At 52.6% G+C, this 13,351-nt stretch overlaps 1 protein-coding gene across 5 annotated transcripts in view; it reads left to right on the top strand.

Moving 5' to 3' along the window:
• Positions 1 to 9,235, top strand: part of SUGP2 (SURP and G-patch domain containing 2) — a 31,105-nt gene extending 21,870 nt beyond the window's left edge. For all 5 annotated transcript variants that reach the window (XM_082650689.1, XM_082650687.1, XM_082650685.1 and 2 more), the window contains 5 exons: positions 183 to 700; positions 2,543 to 2,604; positions 5,557 to 5,693; positions 6,331 to 6,451; positions 8,989 to 9,235. In XM_082650689.1, coding sequence (XP_082506815.1) covers positions 183 to 700; positions 2,543 to 2,604; positions 5,557 to 5,693; positions 6,331 to 6,451 — 838 coding nt within the window. In that variant the 3' untranslated portion in view covers positions 8,989 to 9,235. The remainder of the gene's footprint in view (positions 1 to 182; positions 701 to 2,542; positions 2,605 to 5,556; positions 5,694 to 6,330; positions 6,452 to 8,988) is intronic.
• The last annotated feature ends 4,116 nt before the right edge of the window (positions 9,236 to 13,351 follow it).

The raw sequence follows: 13,351 nt of genomic DNA, 5'->3' as shown, positions 1-13,351 counted from the left end.
TACTCTACAAGCTTTCTATCTCATTGTAAAGCTGCCCATCAACCACAGCTGGTGGAAAGAGGTCATGTGTTCGCTTCTTTGTCCCACCCCCAGCTTTGTCAAGTCCATTTGGACAGTTTCAGAAAATACGAATGTTTATAGAGAACCCTCTGGTTAACCAATGTATTTCATCTTTATCTCAGGTTTCTACATGACCAAAACAGTTCAGCTTTCAAATTCTATCGAAAGAAAGTATTTGAACTGTGCCCATCGATTTGCTTTACGTCATCTCCTCTGAACCTTCCTGCCAGCAAGAGCACCGATTCTCAGGAGAGCCCCCTGGAGCCCATGGAGGGGGAAGGAGAGTTTGAGGATGAGCCCTCTCAGCACAAGGCTGAGCTGGAGAGCCCAGAGGTGATGCCTGAGGAAGACGAGGACGAGGAGGAGGATGAGGAGGACGAGGAAGGGAGTGAGGAGGCCCCCACTCCTGGAGGGGCCTCCAGGCCGGCAGGAGGGTCGACCAAGTCTGAGGGCTCAGAGGGCAGCCCCCCAGCTGATGGCCTCATGAGTGGGGTGACCGAGGATGGCCCGGCTGGTGCGCCTGCCCTGTCACAGTCCTCCTCAGGGGCCTGCTTCCCCCGGAAGAGAGTCAGCAGCAAGTCGCTGAAGGTCGGCATGATTCCGGCTCCCAAGAGGCTGTGTCTCATCCAGGAGCCCAAAGGTAAGTGCCTGGCTATTGACACAGTGCCCCCAGCACGGTCTTCTGTGTAACACCTGAGGAGGAGTCATGGTGCTCGGTTGTGGGCCATGAAAAATTGTGGAGATGTTGTCTGACTGTTTTGAAGAATTTACCTGGCCCTCAGCCCAAGTTCAGGTGCAAGATGACCAGCTGGCCCCCGTCACCCTTTCCGCCTCTGATTACTCCAGCTAACCTGGACATTACCTTCCAGAACACTCCCAGGGCCAACACAACATGGGGTTCTTCGGTCTTATGTTTTTAACCTAAAATAGTGCTATTGGTTTTGCACGCAGTCCAAAATGTTCATGAGAAACTGACGTTTCCAGTTGGTCTGAGGTTGGCACTCTAAGGAGATGCTGTGTTTGGCTTCTAGCACCCCACATGCTGCTTGTTATTTTCCATTATTGCTCAGCTTCCAACAGGGGAGTCCTGGCTGTGGAAGGAATGGGCCTGGGTCATCTTGGCTGTTTCCTGCCTGTGATCTTGAGGCGTGCCCAGCTTTCTGAGTGCCTCCATCTCCCCAAAGACCCCAGAACTGTGATGACTGCTTGGTGACGATGAGGCAGGAGGACACGGACAGGGATCAGTCTTGGGGAGCAGTTAGTGGGAGCTGTGCAATCCATGCTCTGCCAGCCTTGGCCATGGAAGGCCATCTCCTTCCTGCCTGTGGGGAGGGTCAAGTTTCTTGAGGTACAATTTACCAGCAGTAAAGGTGCACCCTTTTCAAATGGACAGTTCACGGAGTTTTGGCAAAGGTGTATAGGCATGAGCCCCCCAGTACAGCCGAGCTGGAGCTCGTCCCAGAAGTGTCTCTGTGTCCCTCTGCAGTTTTCTCCTCTACCCAGCCCAGGCAACCACAGACCATCTTCTGGCCTTGTGGTTTTGCCTTTTCTAGGCTGTCAGTAGGCGAATCACATCATGTCCCGCCTTTTGTTGGGCTGCTCACTGCCCACCCAGGTTTCCACACAGCCGGGCCTGTGTGGGGCTGATGCTGCGATGCTTGTGTGGCAGGTGGTTTTGGTGAACAGGGCTCCATTGTGTGCGGAGAGCCTGTGTGTTCTACATTATTGAGACCATCATATTCACACCCAGCAGTGTCAGTATAGTTTCTCCTGCTAAAGGAACAGTTCTCGTGGTTTGTGTTTGGAAACCTTGGTGTTGCAATGGATTTCTAACTGTTCTACTAAACTCTTATGTCCTTCAGAACTTATCAGAGTATGGTAGCACATCAGAATGCTTGTTAAGATGGCTTTTATGGGGGGAAAGTGGAATTCTTTCTACTTTAGAAGCTCTCAGTTATTTTGATAGGGTGGTTGATGAGATAGTACCAGACCTGCTGATCTCTCCTTTGTCAAATATAATAATAACAATAATAATAACGTGATGTGGTGCTGTGTATGAGAAGCATGGTTGTTTTTACTAGAAAGTTCTGAGTGGACTTTACTTCTCTATCTATGGAACAGTCACAGGGACATGAGGAGGGCACAGTGTTGCAAATAGCTCATTTGTTGAAGCAAAATGTATTCCTACGGTCATGGAAAATGACCCACGTGTCAAGTCCTTCGTCATAAACGTGGGAATCATGCTTAGGTAGACTCTCCCATAGCAAGGCAGCCCTCAGTTGAGCCTCTGTTCTGCCTCTGCACTCCGTGGGTCACAAGATTCCTGAGAGGAGTCAGGGCCAAATGGCTGGCCCTGTGGTGCAGCTCCTAGCCACCTTCTGTCCGCAGAGGGGCTATAAGCCAAAACTGCAGCACCCTCATCCTCTAAATAATTTGGGGAAAGTACATATATGTGTATATATACATTTCTTTTGTCTTCCAGTTCACGAACCAGTTCGAATTGCCTATGACAGGCCTCGGGGTCGTCCCGTGACCAAGAAGAAGGTGAGTGTGGCTGTGAGTCCTCACGTGTGACGTAGTCAGAGTTTGCCAGAGTTCCAAAGGGCACTGGCGTGACTAAGCTATACTCATACTTCAGGCCAGGTGTCAGCATACAAAGCACAACACACAGCCTTTTCTCTCCCGGGACTTCTTAAAAGTGTTTTGCATTGCCCAAAACCACAAGAGGGAGTAATTAGTCTACTTAACGGATGTATGAGGCCTGATATGTGCAATGGATTGGAGAGATGAACAAGATAATGTCTCAGCCAATGAGAAGTTCAGATTTAGTAGACTATAATTGTGGTTAAAAGTGTGCTACTTTGCTAGTAAGCCGAGCGCATGTGCGTACGCATGTGTGTTTATTAACTGGTCAGCACCTCTTGTGCTCCCAGCTCCATCTGCCCACCTAGAGGCAGCCATGAGCGGGGCTGGCAGCAATAGAAATGTGCAGGACCGGGAATGGTGGGTGCTGTGGGTGCAGAGAAGCAGGTCAAAGGGAGGCAAGCAATAAGGTGGGTTGGGGGTACCCTTTAAGCAGGGAGGCCTAGGAGAAGCCCCAAATCAGTCACAGGTCAGCAGGGAGCCCTTTGTGCCTAGAATGGAGTGATGGGGTGAGGAAGTAGAGGTGGCAAGCACCCAGGTCACATAGGGCTTGTCGATGGATGTCAGCACTGTGGCCCTTTCTCTGGGAGAGGCATTGGAGAACCACGGTGGGGATTTGGGTGGAAGACATGGCCACTATGGCAGCTGTGTTGAGAGCAGCCTGTGGGGTGGGGGGCGAGGCAGAGCCGGGGGTCCAGGAGAGGCGAAGGTGGAGTTGGTGGGACTTGCTCATGGATTGGATGTGGAACAGAGAAAGCCAAGAGCCCAGGGTGACTCCAGGGTTGTCAGCCTGGACAGTTAAGAGAATGGAGCTGCCATTGACTGAAATGGGGAGCCCCTGTGGGAGCGGGTCATTGGAAGAAGACGGGGGCACACTCCAGACAGCTGGGCTGACACATGTCGGGGCAGGTGAGGCTACACAAGCTCACCTGGGATACATGTGGGGACATCACAGGTCTCTAGAGGTCAGGGAGGTGAGTGGGGAACCAGGCGAGGTCTCTGCTGGTGTCAGGGGATGAGCAAAGCCCAAGTTGTGGCTCAGACCTGTTCTGAGTGCATTGCATCAATATCAATGGCCAAATGAAGCATCAGTGTGACCCCAGTTACAGCTGAGAGCAGGGACCTTCCTGTACCCGAAGCTTATGGTCTTAACAGCTGTTTTGGGTTTTAAGCTGACCCAGCACCCGGGTACCCATCTGGTGGCCTGGGTGAGGCACAGCCTGGTGAGAAGGCAGCCTTTTCAGGCTCAACCTGGCCATCTAATCTTGGCATGTGAATCCTGAGGTTTTGTACATCTGTAAAGTGGGGCAGTTGCACCTATCCTGCAGGTAGGAGATACCTTGAGGATTAAATGAAATGTATATTAACCCGGTGTGCAGCCAGCTGGTGTCCTGCAAACATGGGTCTCTCTTTGGGGTGACTGCAGGCAGGGAGGAGGTCTCCCCTACAGCTCTCTGTGCACACCTCAGCCTGGCCTATGGTGCATGGCTTTGCTCCAGCCCCAGGAAACCAGGCAGGGTGATTCTTAGACACAGTTGAACACTCACAAAGATCTGTCCAGCTGAGTGGACCCCTGTTCCTCCTGTTGCTCCCACCTGAACAGCTTTCCCGAAGGGGGATGCAAGCCTGCCATTTGGGGACCAGTGGCCAGCCTTCCCTCTGCCTTCCCCATCCTCTTCCCCTCCCCACTTGTCCCCTGCTCAGACCCTCTCCACTACTCCCAGCTGCCTTGATCAGGATAGAGGAACCTTCTCCCTGGGAGCATGTGAGGCCCTGGGGACAGGCTGTGTTCAGTGTTTAGTAAACGGATTAAAGAAATTGGCTCAGGCGGCAGGGACTCTGAGCCCCCAGCTGCCCAGCGGTTCCAGCACACTGTGGGTGCTAATGAATATTCATGAGTGAATGGAAATCCCCTTTGCTCACACTGGGCAGGCTTCTCCTCCAAAGGCCTCTAGGCTTTTTAATTTGTCTTCCCACAGTCAGCTCTGGAGCCCAGACTTCCTCTAGGGCTTCTTACCTTTCCACCCACAAGGTCTTTCCCAGGCCCCATCCTTCTTCCCAGCTGCACTGGCTCTCAGTGAGGTCTGCTCTGTGCTAGACATGGACCCCAGAGTCCAAGTGAAACCTGGTTCCTGCCCTTGGGGAGCTCTCAGAGCTCCAGACCTGGGAAGGACCAGAAAGACACATAGGTCAGTCAGGTTTGCTGAGTAATGCCTGAGGGCAGCCAGGGAAGCTTCCAGGATAGGGTCACTGCTCAGAGTTTTGGAAGCCCATGGGAATTAATGAAGCAGTGGGAGAGGAGTGGGGGTCAAATAGGGAGGACCCTTTGAGCCGATTTTTCTGTACAGCCTCTCTCCACTGCCTTTCTGGATCCCTCCTGCCTTAGCCCTGCTGCCCCTCTGACTCCTGCACTCCAGGGGCCTTCCTGCCTCAAGTCCTGTGCCCTGTGTCCCTCAGGCTGGGGTATGCCCTTTGGTCATCACAGGGCCACTCTCTTTATCCAGGTCTTCACTCTGGGCTCTTCCTACTCACCCTTTGGCCCCAGGACCCACCATCCCCTCACGAAGTTTAATTCACAGTCTCAACACTGCAACAAGAGTGGTCATGGTGAAGCCTGAGAGGCTGGTCTGGTGTGGTTCTGTGGGGATACCTCAGGCTGGTGACCTCCAACCTTTAGAGGTCTGAACCCACCCAGGGAATATTGCCAGGACCATGGCTTGATCTTGAGCATCTGTGGAGTCAGGGAGGCATTAGGGGTGTTAGTACTGGACCATGTCCAGGTGTAACGCAGGGCAGACCCTTGCTCCAGGGGCTTTGCTGCACCTCACGTGCCACACTCTTCTCTCTCCTCAGAAACCCCAGGACTTTGATTTCGCCCAGCAGAAACTGACCGACAAGAACCTGGGGTTCCAGATGCTACAGAAGATGGGCTGGAAGGAGGGTCACGGCCTGGGCTCCTGTGGGAAGGGCATCAGGGAGCCTGTCAGTGTGTACGCAGTGGGCGCTGGGGGCCAGGGGTGGGGATGGGCAACCGTGCCTGGGGAGATGAGGCTTTCTGTGGGATTCTGGTCCTAAGTCCTTTGACCTGCAGTCTGATCCTTGGTTTCCTTCATGTCGAACATGGGTTATAGCAGATCATTTACATATGTAGGTGTTCATACAGCTCCTTGCTGCACTTGTATAGACTTGGTCCCTGGCATTTGGCCACATTCATTATTATCATAAAAGCTTGAGTGGTAATGCTGGGTAGTTACGCTAAGAGCCGCTTCCCTTTTCCAGGAGCCCACATGCAGACTAGCCAGGGTAGAGCACGGCCCAGAGTTTATTAAGCCCCATTAGCAGCCAGCAAGCATTTCAGTTAAAATTGAGCTTAGCACCTGCTGGAGAGGCTTTCTGCCGTAATCAGGGGCTGGTTCTGAGCACACTTCTCAGAAAGTTCGCATGCCTGCATGGGTGAGTGTCCCTTGTTCCCCACGGTGAATTGTGTCTCTATTTTCCCCCTCCCTTGCTGTCACTGTTGTGTGTCCCTCATACCTCTGTCCCACTCAGATGACTCAGGCTGTTTTCCATCTCCTGGTGGCCGGGCTCTGGGCTCAGGTGTGGCTAACTCTCCATTTTGCTCCTTAGGGGAACTGCCTCGGAAGGGGAGGGGTTGGGTGCCGACGGGCAGGAGCACAAAGAAGACACGTTTGACGTGTTCCGTCAGAGGATGATGCAGATGTACAGACACAAACGGGCCAACAAATAGGTACGTATGTGAGCTAGTGTGGGGGGCATTCTGCCTAAGCTGATGTTCTGGTACACATAGAAGCTTCCTCCAGAAAAGTTAGTGTGCCCCACTCCTCAAAACCCAAACATCAAGATACCACTCCCCCTAAAAGATCATAAAATTTTGTGAGGGAAACAAAAGGAGTGTTTGGATGTGGATGTGTCCCACCTCTCACCTTCCAGGCTGAAGGAACGAGCCCAATGCTCGCCAAGCGCCACTGCACGCAGCCCATGGTGCGGCCTCTGCACTGGGCTCCCAGGTGCGACTGTACGTGGCCATCTTGTGGAAACAAGCCACCACGGGAGTGGCCTGGTGTTTTACGAGTGTAAGGGTGACCTGGAAGCTGGTGCTGCAGAGGACGCCACTCTGCCTCATCCCTTTCTGAGGGTCTTCAAATCCTTTTCCTTCTGAGGGGCCTTTGGCCTATAAATATCCTATCTTTCTCCTATCTTTCTCCTCTCCTCTCAGTTTTGAACAAAATCGTTCTCTCCCTGAATAGATGAAAACCATTGGTGAGAAAGATAAGGCTTGAAGCAGCAATTACTTTTAAAACGCCACCTCTGTCCCGGATCTGCCCTGGAACCAGTGCCCAAGTAGGTTTGGTGTGTACACAAAAAACAAACATCGCTGCAGTTTCTGGTGCGGAGGTTCCACCCGCTGGCTTTTCTTTTTCTTAAAAAAAGAACGCACCATTTCCAATCCGCTTTTGCCTTTCACCCTCTTCCAAATGCTTTTGGCAGCAAGTCTTCTCCAAGTCTCCCCTGGTTCCGCTCAGAAGGTGGGGCTGCCCTTGAAAGCACCAGCACCCTTTAAGTGCTCAGGAACCAGCTCCTGTCGGTTTTTCTGTCCTGGGACACATTGCTCTCTAAAAGTGATCTGCTTGCAAACTTGATACCGAAACAGTCACAGATCATATCTTCTCAAATTTAAATAGGGAATATAAATCAGTAATAATGAGGTCTGTGCTTTGGTACCACAGCTGTCGGTTGGAGTGCTGAAGCTCTTTAAACAAGTGGAGGTACTGGATTCGATGAACGTGTTATTTATGGAGTCTCATCTCTTAAATGCATCCCAAGAGACTTGATGAAATTTCAGCAATGTATTCAGCAGCTGTATTCAGGGGGGAGTAATCATTACACCGATGAAACTTTCCCCAAATTTACGTGTCTCTTAGAATCCACAAAGCAAACTAGTTTTTTTTTCTTAAACCACATATGGAGTCTCTCCTACAAAGGGGTGGGAGGTGTAAACTCTTCAAGACTCTTCAGTTTTTGCATGTGTGGCAGTGTAAAGAATTGTTTTATTAGGGCCTTTGTACAGAGCAGAAAGGATCCTCTTGGGGTGGGCTGTGCAGCTGTTTGCTATTTCAAGGCGTATGATTGCCGCCCCTTCCAGCTTCTCGCACTCTGCCTCTTGCAACTACATGCGAAATTCTCAGGCTGTGGGAATCTCTCAGCCCTTCCTCACAAAGCAGCCGTGTTGAAGTTTTAAATACATGCTAAAATCTGGAAAACAGGATCCTGCTGATACTATAAGCTTGGGGGACACAGCAGTGAGTTACCCTGTCAGCCACTTGTATTGGCTGTTATGAAATCCTTGCTTTCTCAAAGCCCGAGACCTCCTGGGCTGTAGTCCCAGGCTCCTCTGGATCTGTCTTGTCTGTCTGGCCCACGCTCACCAGCACAGCGTCACGGGCCTGTGCCAGCATCTCACGTGCCCGCCTGATGTTGCCCTTCTTCATGCCACGGGTAGTCCCCAGGGCCCTGCTTGCTTCTGGTCACTTTTGTTGCTTTGGCAACTGGCAGATCTTTATGGCCACGGACATGCTGGAGGTTCTTCAGCAGAGTTGAAATAGCCTGCAGGGGTGGTGTGGTTTTGGGGAACCACAGCTATGGGTTTTTTTTCCTAATCTTTCCAACAGCCTTCCATGTTGGCTGGGGATCAGGTAAAGGGATAGAACTCTGAGAACAGGGCCTTGATCCCGCATGGCCTTTCACAGAGCACCTTTGGTGCTGAGTGAGGTGTGCACCCCCCAGCATGGGTCCTGGCTCTTTTTTCAAGCATCGTATTCGCTTTGTCCTAGTATACTCATTCTTGGCTTTCCTCTGCTTTTATTTATAAGTAAAATACTTTAGGAATTCCCAGGGTTTGAGCCCTGTTCCCACAGCCTCCTGCCACTCCTCCTCCTGGGGGTGTCCTGCTTTGAGCTGACACTGTGAGCCTTTGGCAGTCGTCAAAGGGAGCACCTACTTCTTGAGCCTGGAAAGTCCTGTAAGCACTCAGGTGGCGCTTCTGTGGAGTTGGCATTGAGGCAGTGAAGGTGTTGCGTGGGCCGGGGAGGAGCGTGGTGGTGCGTCCCTGTGCCAGCTGTCGACTGGGGACCAGCGTGCTGGCCCTCTGTGCCCGCCCTTGCCCTCTCCAGCAGAGGCCACTCTGCGGAGAGCACGTGTGAGAGCAAGTGCGATGTGCAGTTGCATAGCCTTGTCAAAGTCACGGTGTCTTTTCTGTCATTCTAGTTCCAGGGTCTCTTCCATGAGGACGACAGGCATCCGGAAAGTGCTAACTCACCACTTTGGGTGCTTACTGTCTCTGCCTTGTTTCCATCACTGGAAATCATATAGAGAAATTTAGCGTTTTTGGTCCTTGGTAAAACCTAGAAGACATTTGTGATGTTACAAAATGGAAGCTTTGGGTTTTGTTTCTTTTTTTTTAATCTAAGAAGTTGTGGATGTTGTTAATCATTTAGCAGTTGAAATAAATGTAGAGGAAACCTAATTTTCCATGGTCTCCGTTGATGTGTTTTTAAATCAGACTGGTTGGGGAACACATGGTAGATGTTGTAGGGCCTACGTGGAGCCAGATCGTAAACACTCCTGCCTCCCAGGCATGCCCTCTGCCTGCGGGGGCCTTTCTGACTGGCTTGCTGCAGCTGGGGAAGCCTAGAGGGTGCCAGAAAGCAGGTAGTGATCAGGGCCAAACATAGTGGGTGGGTCCACTCTGTTTTCTGTAGAGAGGTGGGTTTATTGCTGGGTACAGAAATCTGCCTTTGAGAGGGTGTCGGGACATGGGAGCTTTACCTGAGCTGCCCACAATTCACCTGCCCACCTCAAGGCCTTCCCTGATCTCAGAGTCGGGGTTACAGCTGCCAGAGTTAGACCAAGGCCCACCTGGGCTTCCCCCTGAGTTAGGAGCTGGCCTGTGGGACATCTTCAAAGCTCCCTGCTGTTCCCATATTCTGCCCAGCCTGTGTATGATTCCTCCATCAGCAGCCCCTTGGCCCTTCTGGTGAGGAGGGAGGGTAAAGAGCACATAGGTGGGCAAGCCTGGCACCTACAGGACCTGCAGGGACTTCCACCTGAACACAGTGTAATGGGCAGGAGCCTGGGATATGGTTGTGCCTGGGGTAGCAGGGAGCCCAGGAAGGGTTTGGGGGGCCTTTGTCAGCAAGAAAGGGAGGGAAGGAGGAGACAGGGCCCCTTAGGAAGTTGGTGTGAGACCCCTGAACCTCTCCTCTCACTGTGTCCCAGAGGACACTCAGGAGTGATGAGGACCCATATGATCATGATGGGAGCTCTTGTCATCCAAGAACCTCCCACACATTTGCTGTCATCTTCACCAGAGCCCTGGAGGTTGGTGTCTGACCATGAGCTTTAGTGCCGCTCCCTGAGAAAGTTGCTCAGAACCTATAAGGACCCCACCCATTCTCCTCCTCCCTCTTGGGAGCCCCCCTTCCCAGCTCTCCTTTATCACTGTGCAGGGCTGGGGAAGGTCACTTAGACAAAGGCACACAGAATGAGGTTCTCCAGCCCAGGACACTGTTCAGGCTTTGACCTCCGGCACGTCTCTCCACCTCAGGCCTCAGTTTCCCCTCTGCGATTTGGGAAGGATTTCTTCCTCTGCTACCTTGTCATTTAGGGCTAACTGGAACCTGAACATACCATTCTCAGCCTGGAGGGCCCCTCGCCTCCACGTCCTCCCCCCACAGCCTCTCCTCTCCCTGGAAGCCTTCTGGACCAGGACCGTGAGAGGCAGAGGGTGCTGCCAGAGGAGCTCCAGTCTCCAGTGTTAAAGCAGGCCTTTGCTATGCCTGCACACGGACCTACATAACATGCACACGTAATACATGCAAACGTGCCCATTCAAGCAACATGAGTACATTTTCTTTTGTAAAAGATTTTTGAAAATGCAAGACCCAGATACACGCGGAACAAAGCACAGAGGTTTCCCCTCTTTCCCACTCCCATGTAAAAATAACAAAAAATAAATTTAATAATTTAAGGCTTACGATGCATGCCGCCTAGAGACTTGCTTCCTCGTCGTCTCAACAGTCTTTCCACATGAGTTTGATTTCAAGTACTGTTTGTGAATAAGTAATGCTTGGCTAAAGTCAGGAGGTACAGAAGTGTGTTCTGTGGGAAGATAATTTTCCACGACCCACAGCACTCAGGTATCAGGTTCCTATGTGTAGATTATTTTATTTTCTTTATTTATTTTTGGCCACGTAGCATGTGGGCTCTTAGTTTCCCAGGGATCAACCTGTGCCCCCTGCAGTGGAAGCATGGAGCCTTAGCCACTGGACCACCGGGTAAGTCCCTAGATGATTTTATATATGGGCATATTTTAGATACAGACCTTCTTAAAAATGAAAATTATACTTCACATTCTGTTTTGCCTTTTGCTTTTTTCCACTTAACTTTCCAAAAAACATTTATGTATAACAATGTCTTGGACTGTCATTTATCTCACAAGTTCCCCATCCATAGCCATATGGGTTATCCCGAAACTTTGGCCCCAGTTAGAACACCTTTGTGGATAAAGCCCTTCAAATGGCATTTCTGGGGTCTCCCCACCTCACTGCCTGCCTCCAGTGTCCCTGTGTCATCCGACTTTGGGGGCAACCCTGGGGGTTCCCCTGTTTCCCCAGCCATGCCTGCCTCGCCAGGGCGTAGTGGAGCTGTGGACTCTGGGAAGCGCTCCACTGCAAACCAGAGCCTGCAGCCCTGACCCCTCCGGACCATGTCCTTGCACTATATTCAGGACACAGGTCCAGCTGCCACCCCTCTCTTCTACCCCCAGATCCCTCTAACCCCGTCACCCCCTCCCTCCAATTTTGACCGTCCTGGAGCCAGCACAGCTGCAGCAGGTGACCTTGATTTCCCAGGAGGCCCATCAGCCTGGGCAGGGGACCCTGCCTCTCCAGGCCTTGACTTCCCCCTCTATCCAGTAATTGGCCAACACCCACCCAAGGGGCATCATGAGGGCTGGATATGCACCAGCTGGGAGTTGCGGGGAGGGGAAGGGGAGCCTGCCACAGCAGGTGGTGGGACAATGTGCCTGGTTTCCTCCAGTGAAAGGTACAGCCGATTTGCAGGGTAATCCAGGACCACTCCTAGAGAGGGTTTAGAGGGACTGGTTTTGTTACTGATCCTTCCATATCCTGTCCTCTTGGGCCTCAGTTTCCCCACCTGTGAAGTAGGCGTTGTCCTTGAAGATCCGTAACCCCCTTCACTGTGTGCCCTCCTCACCCCTCCCTGGCCAGCCCGAGGGTGGGGTCACACCCCCAAACTGCCCCCCTCCCACTGAGGAGGGGCTGAGGCCTAGGGTCCAACCCCTAGGACAGGGGTAACTTGTCAAAATCCCATGTGTTTGGGGCATGGGGACAGTCGGAGGGGAGGAGCAGTGGTGACAGTTATTGTTGGGGCTGGAGGCAAACTCCTGCCCGGCTACATGACTGCCAGCTGTCCTGTCCTATTGTACAGATGGGGAAACTGAGACCCAGAAAGGGGAAGAGCCCAGTCCCAGGCTGCACAATGAATTCTCCAAAGTCTCAGTGCCTGCTTGAGCCTCAGTTTCCCCATCTGGGTAGGGCTGGCACTGTGCTGCAGCAGGCAGCAAACTTTTTTTTTTTTTTTTCGGTACATGGGCTTCTCACTGCTGCGGCCTCTCCCATTGCGCAGCACAGGCTCCGGACGTGCAGGCCCAGCGGCCATGGCTCACGGGCTTAGCTGCTCCGCGGCATGTGGGATCTTCCCGGACCGGGGCACGAACCTGCGTCCCCTGCATCGGCAGGTGGACCCCCAACCACTGCGCCACCAGGGAAGCCCAGGCAGCAAACTTTTGAGCCTGTTGTTGGGACTTACGGTTGAGGCCTGGGGCCAAGTATTGGCTCCTACTCCTGGATGTCAAGTGTTAGGGAAACTCCTAAGCTGTGCAGCTGGCCATCAGTGGGGGTGACTCTCCACCCTGCCCCCAGGCTCCACTATGCCTGCCGGACCTCCATTCAACCTTCAAGGCCCACTTCCCATGTCTCCTCCTCCAGGCAGCCTGCCCTGCTCTCCCTGACAGAGGCCCTGCTGCCCCTCTGGCTTCCCCAGGTCTGTCCCTTATACCCCTGTCTTGGGGCGTCCAAGTCTGGCCCTGTCTCACCTGGGTTGAGAGCTCCTTCACCTGGGCCTTCTTGTCTTTAAACCCCCAGCATTGAATGAGTGTTTCATGAAAGGACAATGAACAAGTGTATTTTTTTTTTTTTTTTTTTTTTTTGCGATACACGGGCCTCTCACCGCTGTGGCCTCTCCCGTTGCGGAGCACAGGCTCTGGACACGCAGGCTCAGCGGACATGGCTCACGGGTCCAGCTGCTCCGCGGCATGTGGGATCCTCCCGGACCAGGGCACGAACCCGTGTCCCCTGCATCAGCAGGCGGACTCTCAACCACTGCGCCACCAGGGAAGCCCGAACAAGTGTATTTTGTACAGTGTCTGAAGGGGACCCGCTTTGGGGTGGGACAGGCAGACCCAAGTCAAGTCCTAGACTGGGGGCACGACAGTGGGTGACATTTAGCAAGCCCCATGACCTCTGAGACTCCATCTCCTTCATCCATA

This window comes from Grampus griseus, assembly GCF_964374135.1.
Source record: "Grampus griseus genome assembly, chromosome: 3".
Classification (NCBI taxonomy): domain Eukaryota; kingdom Metazoa; phylum Chordata; class Mammalia; order Artiodactyla; family Delphinidae; genus Grampus; species Grampus griseus.
This window is presented reverse-complemented; position numbering and strand designations above follow the sequence as displayed.